The following is a 20,436-nucleotide window of genomic DNA, read 5'->3' on the forward strand; positions in this document are numbered from 1 at the left end:
CTCGATCGTGTTTTTCAGAAAATTTATTGTTCCGTGACACTTTTCGAGAGTATGAGTTAACTCGAGTTTTCCTGCGACGGCACGTGACGCGGATAACCTACTATTTTCGCCCACGTGCGCGGGAACTTTGAGATATTGATGAAAAAAAATGTTCCACCCTAGTTTGTGCATCGATCACGTATCGAGCGTCTTGAGAATTTTTGGAGAACAAAGTAACATCTGGACTCGTGAAGAAAACCATTAGCTTACCCCACAAAAAATACTCCCAAACGGGCGCTCGAAGCACCTATACCATGGAATGGGAGAGTAATGTTTTCACATCCCTTGCAAAGTATACACTCTCCCTCCCCTCAGAATCTCGCTACTCGCAAAGCGTTTGCCGCAGTTTCCTACCCCCTTCTTTATCTCCAACTCGGGGTCTACTAAATATTACCAGCGAATGCGTCACCCAGTTCTCCTGTACGTTCTCGCTACTAAATTATTTAATCCCCCCCTTCCTGCCCCCTCTCTGGTGATAAATGCGAAAGAAAGCTAGCTCGTTGAGGATGCGTTTTTATCCAAACTCTCTCGAGCGAATAAAAGCACACGCAACTGCACGTTAGGGGAGAGACCAAACCGCGTCAAAGTTACGCATATGCATATATACGCACGTTTTCTCAGAGAAAAAGCTCCTTCAGTGCTCGTTCAGACACTTGTACCGTTGTACGCGAAGACGTTTCCCTCGACGCCGGGGCGAACGAGTCAAAGCAGCGTCTTCAAGTGCGACCGCGGTAGAGGGAGAGTCGAGACGACAGCCCGTCATCTTTCTCTTCCGCGAATCTCCACTTGCTTTCGTCGTGTCGGGGAGGGAGCGCGCCGTACAGCGGAGAGCCAGTAAACGCGCGTATGAATAAGCCATGCTTGGCGCGATTATCTTTAAAAGTTGATGCGGGAGGCGTGCGCCGAGTAGACGCGCTTCGCTGGAATAATTGAATAATTCCCAGTGCTGTATACGTCTTGCTCTCTGCGTGGGAATCCTTTGGTGGTAAAATGGCTGAGATTTCTTCTTTTCCCCCTCATTTACGAATGTTTTTTCCAACATGGTGGCTTTGAACGGGCATGATCCACCCATGTAAAAAAAAGTGCCCCGGATCAGCTCTCCGTCCTTTGTCTTTGGCTCTCCACGTTTATCCTCCAGATATCGCGGGATCATTCGGGCCGAGCATCGGAGGAGAGAAACTTTGGCAGTGACGTGAAAAAACGGAGGAGCCAGTCGCAGCGATAAAACGCAGTCGTTCCCTGCCTCTCTTTCCCGAAATCCGCACCGCCATTCCTTCTAATGGGCCTCGTGACTTTCCTTTTACTCGAGATTGGCGATCGCTTTTACCAAGACGAGGAAAATATCCTTTCGATAAGATCGAAGGAGCGCTCGATAGCTTTGGGATTTTCGGTGACACGTTTCAGCCAATGTGACGTTGAAAAATCATTTTGGTTGGGGATATCGCCTATTCATTTATTTGGTTGTGAGACGTGGGCAAAACGAAATACCGATCAAAGTCCTAGAAACCGCTCATTTCCACGATCAGCCGATCCATTACACCCGACGTATGTTCTCCTCACGGTAACCCGCCATTGGTCTCTACGGGGGTGCCTCGTTACACATGCTACCCCCAACTTTGCAGCCACGGTGGCGTGCCCGATTTTGATCAGCTCTGACTTCCTTTGACCTCCTTTTCCTCCTCCTCCTCTCCTTTGCGTTCGACAATCAAGAAAGGCCAAGATATTTGATTCGACTTGGCTGTACTATATGCGCTCCAACTCATCAAGGGCCGACTGATTGTGGCTACCTTATCGAATATCGTGGAAGTCTACGTGGATTTTTAGTGATGCTCCAAAAAAGGCTGATTGCAATGACCGATTTTAATCGACGCAGTTCCCGATAAAGTTCCGCAAAACTTCAATAACAATGATAATACCATTGATACGCGCACCCCGGGGGACTCGGTGGAAACTTTCCGGCTGTGCTTTTCGCGCAATTAGTAGCCTTTGACTGGTAGGAAGGGCCACGCCGAAAGCCAGACTTTTGTCGCATAAATGCAACTGGAAGGAATTCTGTGAGATAAATTGGTCCTGGTGGCTAGTGAAAAGCCCTGGGAGATGGTAATTTAGTCTGCACAGCGTATAATTATTACGCGGAACCGTAGGGAGGAGGAGCGCGTATAATGGGGTAACGTGGGCAGGTTTTTTTTTTTCTTCCTTTCAGAAGCTCCATTCACCAAAGCTCTGGCAGATGGTGTTCCTCGGCTCGATGATGCCCGTCATTTTTTATCGTCAATTGTAAGCGATTACCTTTACGATATCGTCTGTCCGCAGCTCGGAGGCAGCTCCTGTTTTTCTAATGTATCCGTCACGTCGACGTGTACGCGCGAGGGGACTCCCTTTACGAGAGCCTTTGTTTTTCTTTCGCCTCCCTCCTGCTCCATTAACGTTTTCCTTACGGCCTCTCGGAGCACCCCGAGACAATAATACGGGCGAGGGTGGTGCGCATCGGCGATAAAAAGATACGGGGAACGGCCGCCCTAATCGCAGAGCGCCGTGATTGGACCATTGCGCCTTACGACTCCCCCCCTTTTTTTTCTCACGCTTCCGCAATGTCCTTTTATTCCCAGATACTGCAGTACAAGAGCCCACTCGCATGCACCCCTTGGATGCGACAATTTTACATTTTTAACAATTTTCGTTGGTGGCCACGACGATTCGCTTTTTCGCGCTGGACGAAAGCTCCATTTTTACCGCCGGCATGGGCTCTTTGTTATTTTTGTAGAAACTGCTCGCCTTGGCTTTCACGGTGGTTAACGCTATTGTTGGCGTTTTTGTTACTGCTGGGTTCAACACGCCAAAGGCGCATTTGATAAAAGCGTGGGAATGACCCGCCGATGTATTTCGAGAGGAGTGGAAGAAAGCTTTAGTCATGGCCTCCAATGTGTATCCGTGCCAAGGTTTCACGGGATATGCGTTGTGATTGCACAAGCAATTTCTTTGCCCTTAAGATAGTTGAATCTTTTCGCTATTGCAAAACTCGAGGACTTGTGTGTCAATTTAAAAGATTGTCTTGCACATTAACAAATTGAAATGTGGACTAATTCAATCCACGGAGCTATATCTTTGATGGCAGAAAATGTCCGAGATTTTCAAACTGAGATTTGTGCCTCCTTTTCATCCCTTATCGAACATAGAAGCATCGGAAGTGAAAGCGAACGTTAGCATATTAACACTTCTGGTGCTCTTTAAACTTTAATTCATTGAAATAAACTTTTAATTTCAAAAGGCTTCAATTAGAATTTGAAAGCTTGGATTTCTTTTTTTTTTTTTTTAAATACCGAGTCAAAGCAGTAAACTCACGGGTTTCTTTTATCATCCAGTAGCATTACGTACCAGAAGTGACAGAAAAAAAAAACATCTCAACCTAACTCGTGAATCTTTGAGCTTTCACCAGGGAATCAGTATAGTAAATAATACGGTACATCTCACAGAAAATCCTATCAGCCCACGCGAGCGAACTCTCGAGTCTTAATAGTCTTAATTGGCTCGCAATGCGTGCCACGAATAAGCGCGTACATGCGCACGATTTCCTTGCATTCGCCGGTAAATCTCCGGAACTAATTGCACCCTAAGAACCACACATACATATAATAATGTATCATGAACGTGTATGGATGCCTTTTCAATTTCGGGCCGAACAAGTGTCTCGTTTCCATTCGAGAGGGTGCGATAGAAAGACTCGCGTATGTGCGTGTCCCGAATATATAGTATTTGCGTACACGTGCTGGCGCGTACGGAAATCGAGGGTCTCGCGCTAAGGGGATTTTGATTTCGAGGCGCTGCTGAAACGCAGAGAGATGGTTTTTTGATTTTCAATGGGTCTTGCGATGTGCGCGGGTTTTGCAGCACTACCGGTAAAATCAAATTAAAATTGTCGCTGCACCCACTCGGTTTTGCCGAGAAGGACGATGCTTCCGAGTTTGCATTGGGTCTCCTTCTCAGTTTTGTCTCGCGAACGAAGCTGCCGGTAATTAAATGCATTTATACATTATCAGACTCGCGTGTGCATTTTACTCGCGAAATGTGATCTCAGCCCCTTGAGAGAAGGTCCCGCTGGTAATTGGCATTTGACTCTCTCGAGCGCCATCATCGCTATTTGAATTCCTCACTCTTGTATATGCTCGTTGGATCGGAAAGGATGTTCGTTTCCTTTGATCTCGTCACTCGGAGCCTCAAATAAATATATATATAGAACGCACAAAATCAATAGACGCGTGCCAGACGCGTTCTGGAGAGTTTTCGATTAACGCGGAGTCATTGTGTGTGCCGACCAATGTAAGGGGACGTCGACACGCTGTAACGTGTCCGTGCGGAAGCTCAAAGAGATAGGGTGGAGGGAAAATGGAGACTCTGATGAATGTAAATGACTTGGATGGCAGGGTGCAACCACACGAGTGTCCGCACGCGAGTATTCGATTTCACGTCTGACTTGGCGCTGAGCTATACTACTGCGGACCTTGCCTTACCTGCACCGAGCGAGTGCGCGAGTATTATTACACATTACAGCTATACAACAAAGGGCTTTAAAGCTACAGAGTAGTTGTGAGTGCCTGCAGTATTGAAAGCTCATTGATCTTTTATTCTCGTTTGATGGTTTTGTATTCTCGGGACTGCCAATTATTTGTGCGGCATCTGTGTATTGAAAATTATGGCGGTTTTTCATTGTTACAGAATTTTTTTTTCTTTTTCTTTTTAAGACAAAAGGAGGGCTTTTGAAAGCTTGCTGCAGTCAATAGTGATTTTTGTCGACAAATGTGGGAATTTCGAGAGAAAGAGCACGATCCGAGGACTGATTGTGTTGTGGTTATGAACGGATAAAGATTTTTTCTTTAATGATATCGATTTTTGCGTCACCAAAAATCCTACTCCAACAGTATACCATAGTATGTCAATACGCAACTTACAATAAATCATGTGTCCTCTAACAATAAACAAGCAGTGCATTTAAAGTAGACAATGTCGAGATCGATACCGTGGCGTTGTTTTTAGGGATTTCATCATACAATTTGATGGACGAGTCATACCGCGAGGCTATCCAAGAGCAGTCCCTTCGTTCGGAATCCCCAGATGGGGTGAACCGTATGCGCTGTTGTAGTTTTATATGGTTCTGTAAGTATACGTTATACACATGCAAACGTACTCGAGGTGAAAAAGCGACCCCAGCGTGTATACTTATGGAGTAGGACGAGTAAAAATAGGTTGCGTGAACGAAAATTATTTGTTTTTACCCAGGGAGTGCAAACCTTCGTAAGTTTGTATGCGTCCAAACAAAAGACAAAAAACAGAAGAACAGCAGTGAAGGGGAGTTTTTTCTCTTCGCGTCTTCACAAATGCACTCACGCAGTTGGGGAAAAGACGACTGCGAGAGCGAGCGAACAAAGTTGAATGGCTGATTAAATATATTCTTCTGCTGGAGCTCGGGTGACGACAACTGCGGGTTCGGTGATTAAAATCCAGGGTATTTCATCACGTAACAGCAGTGCTCGATGTTTTTGGTGCAATCTCTGCTTTCCCATACCATTGGAATTTTTGGTCTTTCAGTATTTGCTTCGATTAACTCACTTATTCGCGGGAGCTCGAGTTTTGAAACAGTAATTCAAAGTCTTGCGACCGAAAGATCGTCGTATAATGATTCTCCGAGTCAATGTTTTTCCACCGGATTTGTCTCCCCCTTCCAATTGAACTTCCAGCTATGTATGCAGTTCTCTTTCTCTTTCTCCTTAGGAGTAAAGTTAAACACCACACCGGGAAACTTTGCAGCTGCGCTCCTTTAGGAACTTTTCCATGGAAATGTGGTAAAGGTGGCAACAGATATATGCAAGCATGCTACCCTCCGACAAACGTAAAAAATATTCTATCCAAGACTATATCAAAAAACAGAAAAAATTTTCTAGATTGCATTTCCAGTTTCGTCAAAACATCAGTTCGCTTGAAGCATTACGCGATCGCTTAATCGTCGATGAGCCACATATCCCGAAGCTAGTGCAACTGCAAAATTATAACCCACCGAAAAAAATGCACCACGCGGGCAATGTACTAATATGCAAACGATGAGCCATTGATCAGACCTACAGCGCCGGTGGCAGTAACATCCGCACTTGATAAATTTTGCTAATCTGCGTTTTCAATACGCGCGCGGGGGTGGGTTCTTGTGCCGAAAATACGGGCCTACGAGATTTATACGAAAAAAAAAAAAAAAAACGGATAGAAACACACGAGGGAGGGACAAAAAAAAAGGAGAATGGAATGGCTAGGTGTGCGGGAGAAGGGCCGAGGCGGATGATTTAGCGGAAATTACGAGAGAGGGAGGGGGAAGAAATAAGCAGTAAATCAAAAGCTGCGCTCTGGCGTATCGTGTACGGATAAATGCTTCGCGGTTATTTTGCGAGAAAAAACGGACGGAACCAACGCACAGGTGAGACGTGGGAGTCGAAAAAAAAAAAAAAAAAAAAAACATTGCAAGAAAAGGATGGAATTGTAAATTAATACGCGGAGGAATGAGCTAGGTAGAACGGAAGGAAGCTCGCGTGCCCGAGGGAGGGGGTTGTTATACTCTGTTCGGATACCTACTGGATTTCACAGGGTTGTACTTTCGGTGGGCGAGTGATGGCAATGTTTCGAGGAATGTAAGACATTTTCTTCGCTGTGAATCTCAGGTATGCAAAATGAATTTCCATCAAGTATAACAATACCGGGTAATTCAATACACGCTTGTAAGAACCTCAGTGTTTTTGTTATGAATCACCGGTGCGGCGCTTAGTATCAATCGATGGAAAATTTAATTTAAAAATGTATTTTCCGACGAGCGCAGGGTACCTGGGAGATTTGCATTTTTATCAAGAAAACGTCTCCGCAGCATTGCTGGTGGTGGAAAGTTACAGAAATTCACTTTAACGAAACAACTCGTAGGTCGCTATCAGATAAGAGTATGACTTTCCTGTATTGAGTTACCACGCGGGTGCAGTAGGTATGAGAACTAAACCAGCGGGAGGCAGCTAAAGAAGACGACAGCGATAACGAAAATAAGGTCCTGAAAACAGGGTGGGGGAAGGGGTGGAAAAATACCGAGATAACAGAGCAATCGGACCTGCATTCCGTCGCGCTCTTCATTTCCTCGTTTCAGTGTTGCTAGATGCGTCGCGAGAAAAATATGTTTTAAAACTCGAAGCGTCTTGGAAGTAACGCCAAGTAGCACAACAACAGCGACGGCAGAAAAGTAATATCGCCAAGTGCTCCTTTAAAAATAGAAATGCATAAATTCCCCCTCGTCAGTCCTGTTTCTGTTTACAACACTTTTTTTCCCAATTTACTTGGGATCCCGGTAAAATCATCAATTCCAAATAATAAAATAAAAAAAAAAAATAAAAAAAACTGTCAATTCGCGAAACACAAACAGATGCTGTTCACGTGTAACACTTGCAACATCAATTCACAGTACGTACATTTTCGCCGCGTCAACACGAAACGGGGAGCTGCGCTTTCGTCGAGTCAGTCGTAAAGTCCCACGACGCTCTACCATATCCATCGCACCCCCAGAGCGCAAACAAACACACGTACACAGTATCCTGTAGACACCTTCACGCTCGACGTCGATCTGCCAATCGTGCAAGTTCAACACCTCGTGTATGTATATATACATATATATATATACAATATATATTAATGGCCGTGTTACTAATGTACACTATACACCTATACAATCGTCTTGGACGTGTCATGGAGGTCGTTTTGGTCGAGTGTTTGCACACTCGGCGCCTAGCTGCTTTGAGTCCGTCCGAGCAAGCTAATAAATTTGTTTGGGCAAGCAACCGTGCTTATACACCCACACATACACACCCAAACAAGGTATCTAGCTTACATGCTTGCCGTATACATTGCCCGTTGTTTTCAATGTAATACCTTTAGCCAAAGTCTTTGTAATATTGAATAAATAAACTATGCACGAGTTTTGTTTAGTGCTCATCTTAATGCACACGTATAATATGTCTCGTGCATGGACTTTGTGTATTGAGTACATCTTTTGCTTCTTTTTTTTATAAAACATCTTCAATTTTACAACTTTATGGTAAAAACTGGAGGATTCAAACCCAAGAACCTATTGACCGGTAGTACTTGATTTATATAGCCAGCCATGAATAGCATGGGCGTAGATTTTCGCGCCACGTATTAAAAATCTCGATATTAGCTCAATCCCGGCATAGCCAGTCAAAGGCTGTACCAGAGTTTAAACAAACGCACGGCTCGTAGGGGACTCTGCGACGATCCACTTGGAACTCACGGACACACAAACGGCGTAATACGAGTGCTCCAGCTATAGCGATGGCAGAGGTAGTGGTCAAACAGAGTTGGCGTCGCGTGGTGTGCGCGACATGTATATACCCCACCTATACAGGGAGACCGAGGAGCTGGAGGCTGCCTGGGGCCCGTATTGATTTCGAAAATACGCGCGCGCTCGCTCGTTTGATGCTACCAAAGAGGTGGGGCCTCTTTCTCCATTACCCGCTGCTGACGCGCTTACTGTATTTTGAGTGTCCATAAGACCACTGGCTTTTGCGATAACGGATATCGTATTTTTCGGAACAAAGAGAGAGAAGGTAGGATGATTTTTGTACATTGTAAAATGTCAAACGAGCTTACATCAAAATAACAGTCGATACACCCACGCGTGTGACAATACTGATAACAAAAGTGCAATGTATACCTATTTATGTACGTGTATATATTTGTCGTTGGCCACGCGAGAGTGTCCAAGGTACACGAAACACGAGCAGCTGCAGCTCACGTATGAAAAAACCTCGAGTCCCGCAATTCGGCTATCTCGCTGGCATGAAAAATGTGTCAGTAGGTACCTCCATGCGTGCGTATAATAATAGCAACGATAAAACGCTGAAAAAGCTTCTACAAAGGGGGTTGGGGGGCCCGTCCCTCCATTAGCATTTTTCGTGGAAAGTGGTGCTCGTGCATCTTCCTTCTTATCCTCATTCTCCCTTTCTGTCCTGGAAAGTGGCCCGCGGAATTTTAGAGCAAACTTGCGACAAATCACTGTCCTTCCGGAATCATACGAGGAAAAAGGGGAGGAGAGCTTCTTTTATGTGTGAGGAGCTTTTGTCGAGAAAAGTTGGGTTGCAGGGACTGCTCGGGGCTCACCCTGTCGGGGCTAAATTTACGTGCAAGATCTGCCTGATGCTTTCATGATCGACACTTTAACTGGTTTGCTACTTCGTCGACAAATACATTGCACGAAACTCAAGATTATTGCTCGAGTTCAGGCGTAGGCGCAAACGATGCTCTTTAGTTAAGTTCAAGCATTTAAAATTTTGTATCTACGTCATGAATTCAATTTGAAAAAATGACCCGTATTTTTAAAAAAAAGTAAAAATTATATAGACAAACACCGAGCATCGGTAGCTGTTGTTGGCACCGAAAAAGGTTGGGAGCAGGCTCGCAAGCTGCACTCGGATAACAAGGCAGATTGGCCACTCCCTTTCCCTTCGAGCCCGTCAGGGTTACCCTGGAGTTAGGTTGCGTTAACAGCAGCTTGCCGTCAGGAATTAGCGCAATGCGTGCTTGCTTGTACGTATATATATATATATATATATTCGCGAGTACAGTACCTAAAACCGATGATGCCGATACAACGCATATATATATATATATATATATACCAGGGCTTTTGCCATGTTGCATACACGCGCGGACACGCACTCAACACGCGTGCACATGCATTGGATAAATCCTTGTCTCGTCTACGCACGACTTCAAAGTTCGAGTATGGACGATTTCACGCATTGAAGGATAAAATCTCACGGTATCCCTACTTCATTCCTCCAGTGTCTCGTACCATAAGCAGTACCCACCTCTCGTTACCTTCACCTTCTATACGTTGTAACCAAAGCACGAAAAACATACACCCCCACCCCACAACCGAACGTACGTATATGAATAACGAAGCAGTGGGCACGGAATCCGTCTTACATCGGTTCGTACCCTCCAAACAACCGTCGTTCATACGGTTATAGGTACACGTGACTACATAAATAATCGGGCGAAGCAAGCGAGTGGGGGTAGGAGCCAGCCTCGTGTATTAACGGTATATCTACAGTGGCAAGGCCCCGCGAGAGTTGGCCGAACGTGCTCGGTGGGACGTAGCGCGCAATTCGATTTGCCGTAGCTGCCACTGCCTATACCTACCCACCACCCGTTGGCTTTCTTGGCTCGCCACGGGGGGGATGATCGGATCTGCCGTTGCACGTGTGTGGCGAGCGTGGAGTGAGGGGGAAGGCTAAAGCCGCGGAGTCAGCCATCCAGCAGCCTGTGATTACACACTGGGATATAACGCCTCGATTGGGGGGCTCCTGCGATTTAGCTGCTCTTCGGGAGCGCCTGAGTGTACACATACGTGTATACGGATGGCCACATTGGTCTTTTCTAATCTACGAGCGGATCAAAAGTTATCGTAGTTCTATGAGTGTGCATGTGGGGTGGGGGGCGTTTGGAATAAGTTTTTCAGCACTTTGCTGAAATCAGTTGTATAAGGGACTGGTTGATTCTGTGGCTTTTTTTTATGTTGGGGAGACAATTTGTATTAAGCCAGCACGGTACTTTAGATAGTTTATGTTACTTTTTACGCTATGCACATAGAGTGTTTTGGGCTTGAACAAGATAAACAATTTTGAGTGAGATTTTTCAATCATTTGCAGGAACAATAAAATGTAATACCTCATCTTATTCCTTTTACAATAATATTGGTAACTTTCTACATTATAATTGAATCATATACTAAATTACTACAGATACTATGAATACATTTAATATAGTCAATAACGAAGAATCTCTTTCGGCTGACCATATTCGGGTTATACTACTTAAAATAGGCAATTTAATGGCCCTTACACCACGAAGACATGAACCAAATTAGTATGAAACTTTTTTTCTGACTGTAGCAGATCATGCTTCTGAAATCCGTTGGTACTGCTGTTACTACTATACTGTAATAATATCAAGCCAATGAAATAAAGAAAGGAAATACTTTAATTAACCAGGTTCTTTTATCATCAATAATAATAAATTACATTATGGATAGTACTTTTTACTTAAATTAAGTTAGAAAATATTAAAAACTGTTGTTATTATTAAGACTACTATTAAAAAATGATTGAATGCAATAAAAAAAAGTTTGGCTGACCATATTCGCACCGTACTACTGAAATAAATTAGTCAAGGTATACAAGTGTTTTTTGGCGTAGAAACGTATCTCCTAGATACATGAAAAAAAAAGCAATGCTCGTCAATGCAGGTTAATCGTCAAAACGCAACAAAACACGGGGGGAGAGAGCCACACAGGCGTATCTGACACTCTCGCGTACGAGAGACAAACGACGCGGCAGCGCAAAGAGACTAATAGCTCACCCGAAATACACCCAAAGCCAAGCGCGCACGGCAACATATTCTCGCTCTTCCATCCGTGCACCAACTCTACGACACCCGTCTGTCCCTCTGCAGTTCGAACCACTACCACTACTGCGTACCTACATTCGTGGTATTATCGCCCAACGGCAGCGTGACAGTACAGTTGGCTCGGAGGGCCTCCGCGATTGCGAGTTTAACGACGGGCCGCATTACGTGCCACCTTCCACCCCCAATCCTCACTCCACGCAAATTAGCTCCCCCCTGCCGTGCGTTTGTGCGCGCTTGTACACGATGAACGTCCAGCCCGACTCATCCATTTCGAGCTGCATGGCTTGGCTCTTGCTTGGAGACGATGTTTTTATTTTCAAACGAAATAAATTAAAACCCGCAAGATACGCAATGTGGATCGGTTGCCTAGCGGATAATGAAATTGGAGGGAAGATCAAGTTATGTTTTAGGAACTTTGGATTTTGTCGTTACAGTAACGTTAAGTGATTAACATAGTACCCCGAATGGCCCACGTTGTAGGAGGGGCACTGTGCGACGAAGTAGTTCCACGTATTTGCTACAGCAGTGCACCGAGAGCCACACACTGGGGGCGCGATCGTATATTCAAACTTATGATTGAACAGAGGAACTTGGGATTTATGTAACTGATACGTCGCGCAGTACGGACTAGTGTTTACCGAGAGACTGCAGCCTGGGGTTCTCGTTACGTGGGTGTACTTTGGCAAACTGTGCTCTTGGCACTACTCGCACGGAGGATCATACTTTGATTAATTATTTACTCTAAGGGAGACAAAAAAAAAACAAAGCGCAAAGATAAAAAACACCTGTACAAAGCGTACGTTTAATTGATTCGAAATAAGACAACAATAGCCGAGTCTTGCATTTGCTCTTCATCAGTACGCAACGAACCAGCTAGCCAGACAGTCCTTTCGGATGTACACGCGTATCATGTGCACGCAGCCATCTTGGCGATTATGTGTGCTTGCGGTCGGCGTGGAGCCCAGAGGGCGAGGGGGACAAGAGAGCACGCGCGTCGGGTCGAGCGCCTTAATTGCTACTGCTCGTGGTGGTCCATGTTGCACGTTCGTGCGCGGCAAAACACATGAGCCACCGCTTCCAGGGCGCCCCTCGAAAACTTTGGGCTAACTTCGTACGGCTAGAGATATACCGTTGCTCCGCAGAAGCGTTGATCTATCCATTGTTCTCGGGATTCGAGAGTTGTAACTCTTCCCACTCCACTGTCGTTATGTGTACGGAGGACTGACTTGTATTTTTGCTCACGGAGAGTTTCGGATCTCTTGCTCGTAGTTTGTGGCGTTGGCTCGCTCATATACATATATATATATATATGTATATATATATATATATATATATATATATATATATATATATATATATATATATATATATATATATATGTATGTATACGTGCGAAGTCGGTTGCTGTGTAATTTAATGCGTCGTTTAGAAACTATTTCCCCCCTTCCTCTTATTATGATTTGTTATACGTGTAACTGCCACATTGTGACGAGAAAAAAATTCAAGCAATTATTCAACAACAAAACCTTTTTTTTTTCGATGTTACGAAAAGAGGGTCAATTATTTCGAAGCGTTACGCGAAGCGAGAAATCGTAGACTAATGTGTACATACGTTTGTTTCTTTTGAATCGATTGAAGGGAAACGAGGCTAACTGCTTTTTTGTTGTTTAAACTTTATCTCGGCTAAAAGAACTTATTTTCCAAAGCTTGAGACAGCAATTGGCAAAGCTGGCCCAAATCCAAGTATACGGGGTGCAGTATAAAAGCCCTTTGGACATTTAATTGCTTTCACATTTAATTCAACTCCAAGCTCCGTCTCGCCCTTTGAAACGCGTACTTACGAAAGTGGAAAAATATCTCACGTCTGACTAAATACAGTTTATACTACTTGCGTGCGTATACGATTCTGGGGGCTTTCAAAATGTTTCCGCTTCAACGAGCCTGAACGTATACAATATACACAATGGATCATCCTCCCTCTTGGGTGGTAACCCGAAGTCTCGATTTTCCATTCGATCGAGACGAAAAAACTTCTTTGGGCGCTCGAGCCTCGTCCGTCACGCTTCGCAAAGTTCCATCCAGAGCCGTAGGTGTACGGTAAAAATAAAAAAACAAAATAGAAAAAAAAAAAAAAACAGAAAAAAAAGAGTAGCGATGTTCGATGTTTCCAAATGAGTGCACCCGGACAGCGTGGACGATATTTCGCGGGAAAATACTTCCGCTTCCGCCATAAATCTTCGAGTGTGCTCTATATTCCCTTCAGCTCTGGCCTCTCGCTCCCACTCTTGGTTTGGGTGGCGTAGTGCCGCTCGATCGGGGGAGCCCCAATTTCTCCACTGGCCTCCTAGGCCGGCGTTACTGTCGGATGCACTCGCAGCTGCAACGAATGCCCTTCTAAGTGCAGTTTAAAATACGACGAGGGGCACCCTGAGCCCTCCCTCGCATCGATGGCTTTTCAGGATATTCTCGCGCTTTCGGGAGACCGAGTCTTCTGTATGTATTTTTCCCCCCTTCCCAGGGAGGATAAGAGGGAAGGAAGGAGGTCCAGAGGCGTGAAGCTGATATTCGATCTTTCCCGAACCGCTGGCTCTGTTTGTGAGACTGGCTGGTACAGTGCGAGGGGATACGTCTACGAGTTATTTTCTTTCGGGGATTCTAGCAGATATCTTTGGTCAAGGCTTTTTAAACTTGTTTTCGATTCCTTTTTTTTCCCAAGAATTCAGGGTGACGTATGAAGGTACGTAAATTTTACCAGAATAGCTTTTGTAGGAAATAAAAGGTGTCGTTACTAAATCAAAGCTCATTAAAGTGGCATCAGGACCATCGCTGACGCGCATTGCGGCAAAGAATCTATAGGATTTTTAAGCTTATCTGTATTTTTTACCATTACTCACGTTCGCTGCCTCACCTACTTGTATGAAAGGTACTTACCTGAAACAAAAAGAAAATCGAGCATCACAGTTTGGGTTTCAACTTGAAAAAAAGCATTTTATGAATTTAGCTATTAAATTATTTCTGTATAATTGTATTCTTGTAAAACTGTATAATTAACGTAGAAGGAAGATTATTGTACAGATAAACAAATGGATCGAAATGAAACTATAATAACCATGCCACCACTCACGCATCTCAAGCCATTTACGGTAACAAAAAGCTGCCATCCGTATCCTACATTTTATCGCGTTGGATAAAGAAAAGATCCCTCTCTTTATTATTTCCAACGTGCCAGTGATACATCAAGAGCTGTGCACGAAGCCTCGAAAAATCTTAGCACCGAGAAAACGCCCCCCCCCCCTCCATTTTTCCTCATCCACGCTTTGCCACCATTAATAACCGATACCTCCCACGCGTGTATTGTAGATAGGGAAACAAGGCAGAGAGTTGCGTTGATTAGCTGCGTAGTCGGGAAAACGGATAGTGGTACATTTTTTTTTTTTTCACCTGATAGCCCGAAATAGAAATCGAGAGGGAAAAGAGAGGTCTTTTATCTATCTCGCTTCTCGCGGCTCCCCAATGTAGGACGCACGGAAGGGCCAGCGGAGAGATTTCATAATTCACAGCGGCCCTCCGAATTGCACTGTCTGAGCCTTCTGAAATATTACTTTGCTCTCGATTGGAAGTTTCGGCTCGGGGATACTCAGAGTGAGACGCAACAACTTATCGGCTCCGCTATTGTAAGAAATTACTTTCAGGATTTATATGCATTGTTGACTATTGTTGTTTTCGTTGCCCTTTTACTTTACATCCACCGAAAATACACACAAGCGATTGACTTGGGGAATTTAGGCGGAGGGTGAATCGTTTGAATTTGTCTAAGAAAATATTCACATCAGGTGGACTCTTTTGCTCTCCAAAAAGTCCATTCGATTGTCGTGACAACTACGCATTACTCCAATTTGATACAATTACACAAATTTCCAAAACTCACTCGAGCTCATCCCGCAGTGACTCCGTCCCTTTTGTCTGCAGCTCGACAGGAGCTATTAAGCTATTGTAGGCTAAACAACCTCGTAACCCGCAGAGCAGAGAGAGAGGTCCAGTCGGTAATTTCCCGAAAATTACAGCGAGCGCTTCGAATAATCCGGAAAGGGGTGGCTGGTGAGTGCAAACCAAATCGCGCACGAGTGGGATCCCTTTAAACCACACGCGTGCGACCGGATTCCCCGGAATCCCCCTCTCATCTCTGAGCTTCCTTCTGGTAACGCTGTGTACACGTAAGCTGTACAATGGATGTTTAAAAGGGTGGGGTTGGGGGCACGAGTCGGGTTGTTTCGATGAAATTGCGCTGAGGCTTTTATTGTCTTCTGCTGATGTGGTGTCTATTGAAACGGCGCTCCCGGAAAGTTTCACATTGACGATTTCAACCGTACCTGTATTGCGCACTCCGCGGTAAATGCTCAACTTTGGTTCCGCGATAATGGGACGAGTCGGGCGTTTGTTTCGAGAACATTGAGAATTTTCGATTGCAGATCCTCTGGGCTCTAGTGCTCGCTCGTCGTCACTTGCTTTGTTCCGATAATGGTGACCTATCACTTGGTTTCGTTGGGTTTGATTTGATGATATTTCCGTGGCAAACTGACGTCATAGGGCAGTTAGAATGATAGAAAAATAAATACAGCCTCGGAAGACAAGCTCAAAGTTCACATTAACATATTTTGTACGTATGAACGTATTAAAATATTACTTAACATTTATTTAGCTAATTTATACGTTTTTTAAATCTTCTTTATGTCTTGTTCCTGAGCCTCTGCTCTAAATTTATATCCTTATTAACCTTATCTCCACTCTCTTCCTTACTTCTTGATTTCTTTTTTTAAGTGTAAAAGTATTTCTTTTTTTCTTTTTTTTTTACTTTAAATTGTTGTTTTTATTAACAACACAAACAAAATTTGTCCTATGTCTGTTGCTTCTTGTTTTGATTAGACAACCTTTTTGCTTTTTTATTTATTTATATGAACGTTTATTTCCCCTTGGTTTGTTTTTTGTCCGTGTACAACGAGTTACTTTAAATATGTTTCTCTGTACTTGCTAGATTATTTTTGGCACTGTTCAGGATAATCCAAAATTGTGGTTATGCCCATTGACCTGTTGCGATGTATTTTCATATTTTTTGAAAAAATGTAATTAAACTACTTTCTTGTATACCTACTGACCGTTCAAAATAGTATTTTTGAGTAGTATAAATATGCGTGTCGTCAGACAGTAGAACTGCCATATACACGAATGATTAATATCAGTAGTATGGCAAAAGTATAGTCAGACTTAAACGTTTTATTTTGTATATGTAGCTGGTTTCAGTAGAATAATAAAAGTATGGTCAGATAAAAGTTTCATATCCACCATAAATGCCTGATTACAGTAGTACGTCCAGTAATAAAACTTGTTCAAGCAAAAAATTTCATTTCTTGCAAGATTGGTAAATGGTGAGAATATGGTCAGACGATTGGATAAAAATATTTTCCTTGTAACATTTGTTAGATAGAGAAGTCTAGTGATCATGAAACGCACTAAGTGTACGCCAAATCTTTAAAATAATTACGAGATACAGACGACCGAAATCAGAAACATAGATTACAGTGTTAAACGTACTCATCAAATTGATTACTTTTAGTAGTATAATACGAATATGGTCAGCCGAAAAAAATCTTTTTTTTTACTATTTAATGAAATAGCTTTTTTATCATGAATAATTATGTTTTTTCCTTCCTTGCATTGTAAGGCACTTTGTTGAACGAATCACATTAAAAAATTGGTAGAAAAACGAAAAGATAACCGTAAAATTCACAAGGAAGATTTAAGTAAAAATAAAATCTTTTTAAGCCTGTTAAGTCACTTTGACGAAGGTACCGTTAAAACCCTGTACGTTAATAGCTGTAATCGGAGAACGGGTTTAAAAACCAGATATATACTACAATCTGATACATCTACTATCTCCACCACACATGCAGGAAATAACGAAATTCTCTTCGAATACGTACCAAACGATGGCGAGCAATTAGATCCTCTCGCGCGAGAGTAGCGTAGCATAGGAAAGATTCGAAGGGATAATCGCCCTTACCTTTGGAAAATTTTGCCAAGCTAGTTTAAACTACTACGCGGGATAACGATGACGTAGGCGAGTTTAATGCAGATGTTATACCCCGGGCGGGCCAAGACCGGATACCTGCACCGACCATGGAAACATTGATTAGACGTAGCTTTGGTGTAAAGGACAATTTAATAACCACAGATGGGAAAAGCGCAAGAGAGAAAGAGGCAGAGAGAGAGAGTCAAGCAGGGCAGTGAGGCGTAGGTTGCTAATGGTAATTCTTGTGTTGGGAGCAGAAATTCGGCGAGCGTGTATAGAGGGAAGCGGAGGCAGATTAAAGCGGAAAGTTGTTTTTGCCCTCTGAGAAATTGGGTCAGGAGGAAGAAGAAGAATGGCTTATAAATAAAAGTTGTTATCGTCCGGTGTGTGTCGCATGCCGAGGGAGTTGTTGAGACGCTTATTGTTTAACTTTCCCGAATGCGCAGTTTTGCATTTTGAGCTCGGCTCAGCTCGTGAGTAGTACAGGCTTTTTGCCGTTCCTGTTTCTGCGCATTACGGTTTTAGGCCTGTTTTTTGCCAAAGGGTTATTTTGTTGGGTAATGTTACTCGAAATAGAGAGTTTTTTGAGGAAGTTAAAAGAGAAAAAAAATAAATAAATAAGGGAGTGTGACCGTTAGTAGTTAATTCTACTGATGAAAGTTTGATAACGACGCAACGAGAAGTTTCGCTTGCTTTTCGGGAACGAAAAATGCTAGCAATTACAATACTACTTACGGACTTGCTCGGAACTCACGGGTTATTGCACGAATCTTAATTTAAATCTAAAATACTACCGCACGACATTGCGAAACTTTCAAGATTACCCTATCTCGCTCTCCACTTTTTCCACGAGACATTTTTTCAAATTTTCGAGAAGATAATCGAAACACGCTTGGTACAACTGCCGTCATCCTCCGTAATGGAGGAATGATTTTAAAAGTCTTAGCATACTTCATGAAAGCTTTTCATGAATGAGTAAAGTACATGATTTAGTTATAAACTGAGTGTAATGTCACACGATCGTGTCAATTTGAAAATCAATTAATAAACTCCTCATGTGTATGAAAAGAGTTAAATTAAGGTATACATGCATATCTTTTTTTGCAACGTAGTCCATTTTTAATAATTTACCATAGAAACTTCATGTCATGCAAAATTTAGTATCAAAATCAGGTGTACGTACTGCAACAGTACATAAAAATTTATTCACAGAGCCCACATAATTGCCCATGTCATTACAATAATTAGAACAATAAAGCTATATAGCTTACTGATGCGTAATGTGAATTGAATGAGGCATCGAAGCAACAATTTATAAATGCAAACGTTAATTAACAAATCTGTAAAATTATAAAGGTAATTTATAATGAAACATTATTTACCAACCAAAATAAGGTATCAGCCGATGTGACCTCAATAACTAATTTCTGAACTCTGTAGTTCTTTTGTTGAAAAGATCTTGGAGGACTTTTGGTTGTCGAGTTATTTATACCTGCTCATCGATCGACAGTGACTTCCACGTTTTATCAATGTTCGAGTCAATGTTACGGTTATGTTTGATGGTAAATCACACATTTACTTATTTAAAAATTTTTCAATTCACCATACGACAACTGAACATTATACTGACTATGTATGTTTTTACACTCCAAAACTCCATGACTCGCACCTTGAAATACATATTTACCTTTTAAAAAATTAATGCCCAGTGCTAATATATAAAACGATAAATGAATAAATAATAAAACGCTTTATTTCAATAACAAGCAAACAAGCGAGGTTAATCGATTGCACACGCAAGCCGCACTGGTTTCGCGAAGGTCAAAATCATCACGAATCTTATTCTTATTGTATCTATTATGAAAATCGTTTCAAGGCGAAACACCAGCAGTGTGTTATAGAAACTGCGGACAATAAAAGTGAAAAACAAAAAAAAACGACAACCCGGAAAAACTTTCCCATACAAGGTATTCGCAAAACCGGAGAAATACATGCTCCACTCAGCTGTACACTTGGATAGACAAATATTTAGGTGTGGGTATGTGTGATAGCCGTAAACACGGCCTTGCTCGAGAAATCGAAGTGATATTGCGAGCAAGTGCATGCACAAACAGTGCAGTATCGCCGAGGCCAGAGAGTACGGGCCTACGTCACGTTCATTCGGGTCATCACTCGGAATATAAGTGAGCCAGCCACGGCGAAGGTATCTACGTACACATGCTCCCTTCCAAGTTAACCTAGACCCAGCCACGGTTGGCCCACCGCTGCGTGAGTCGGGAATATATTTCAGGGCTAATACCGCTGCTCTGCAAATTGCTCGGCCAGGCTCTCCGAGGGTACGTGTGTTATATGTGTTTGTTGCTTTGTATATGCACACACGATGGGACGCGCGAGGTGACAACGACATACATCCGCGTCCGATGAATCAGGCACTGAAAAAGACGATAGCTTATACCAGTTAGCTCTTCTGCAGAAGGTACTTTTTTACGATACAAAGAGGGAGCCGAGCTTGCGTGCGCTCGAGGCTTTTAGATAACGATCGCGGTAGTAGGGGCGGGCAGCAGGTGTGTTTGGGGCTGCCACGGGGGTGAAATGGAATAGGTGTCCCTGTCTTTGCCACTTTAGATTAAGTTTACACGTGTGTTTCTCCATTTTTTTTTCTTTTCTTTTTTTTCCCCCTCGTAATGGATAGCAGGGTGCTTTACTCGTGCAGAAACAAATGGGCGATTAGCGTACGAGGTGCTGATAAGCATGCACTTACGAGGTGACGGATGCTCGGAAAAAGTTTAACGTCTCGTTGTGATTGAGGAGAGCGAGTGGTACGTGGTTTC

At 43.2% G+C, this 20,436-nt stretch overlaps 1 protein-coding gene across 6 annotated transcripts in view; it reads right to left on the reverse strand.

Moving 5' to 3' along the window:
* The window catches only part of Rdl (Resistant to dieldrin), a 133,444-nt gene that overhangs the window by 93,955 nt on the left and 19,053 nt on the right, over window positions 1-20,436 (reverse strand). Inside the window, exon 2 of one of the 6 annotated variants that reach the window (XM_089594078.1) lies at window positions 14,433-14,441. The exons of the other annotated variants lie outside the window; for them this stretch is intronic. Within the exon in view, the coding sequence (XP_089450204.1) occupies window positions 14,433-14,441 (9 nt within the window). The remainder of the gene's footprint in view (window positions 1-14,432; window positions 14,442-20,436) is intronic. 6 annotated transcript variants of the gene reach the window in all.

The sequence above is a fragment of the Copidosoma floridanum genome, unplaced genomic scaffold, assembly GCF_036245765.1.
Source record: "Copidosoma floridanum isolate Cflo_tuat_1 unplaced genomic scaffold, Cflo_Japanese_pri ptg000020l, whole genome shotgun sequence".
In the NCBI taxonomy this organism is placed as follows: domain Eukaryota; kingdom Metazoa; phylum Arthropoda; class Insecta; order Hymenoptera; family Encyrtidae; genus Copidosoma; species Copidosoma floridanum.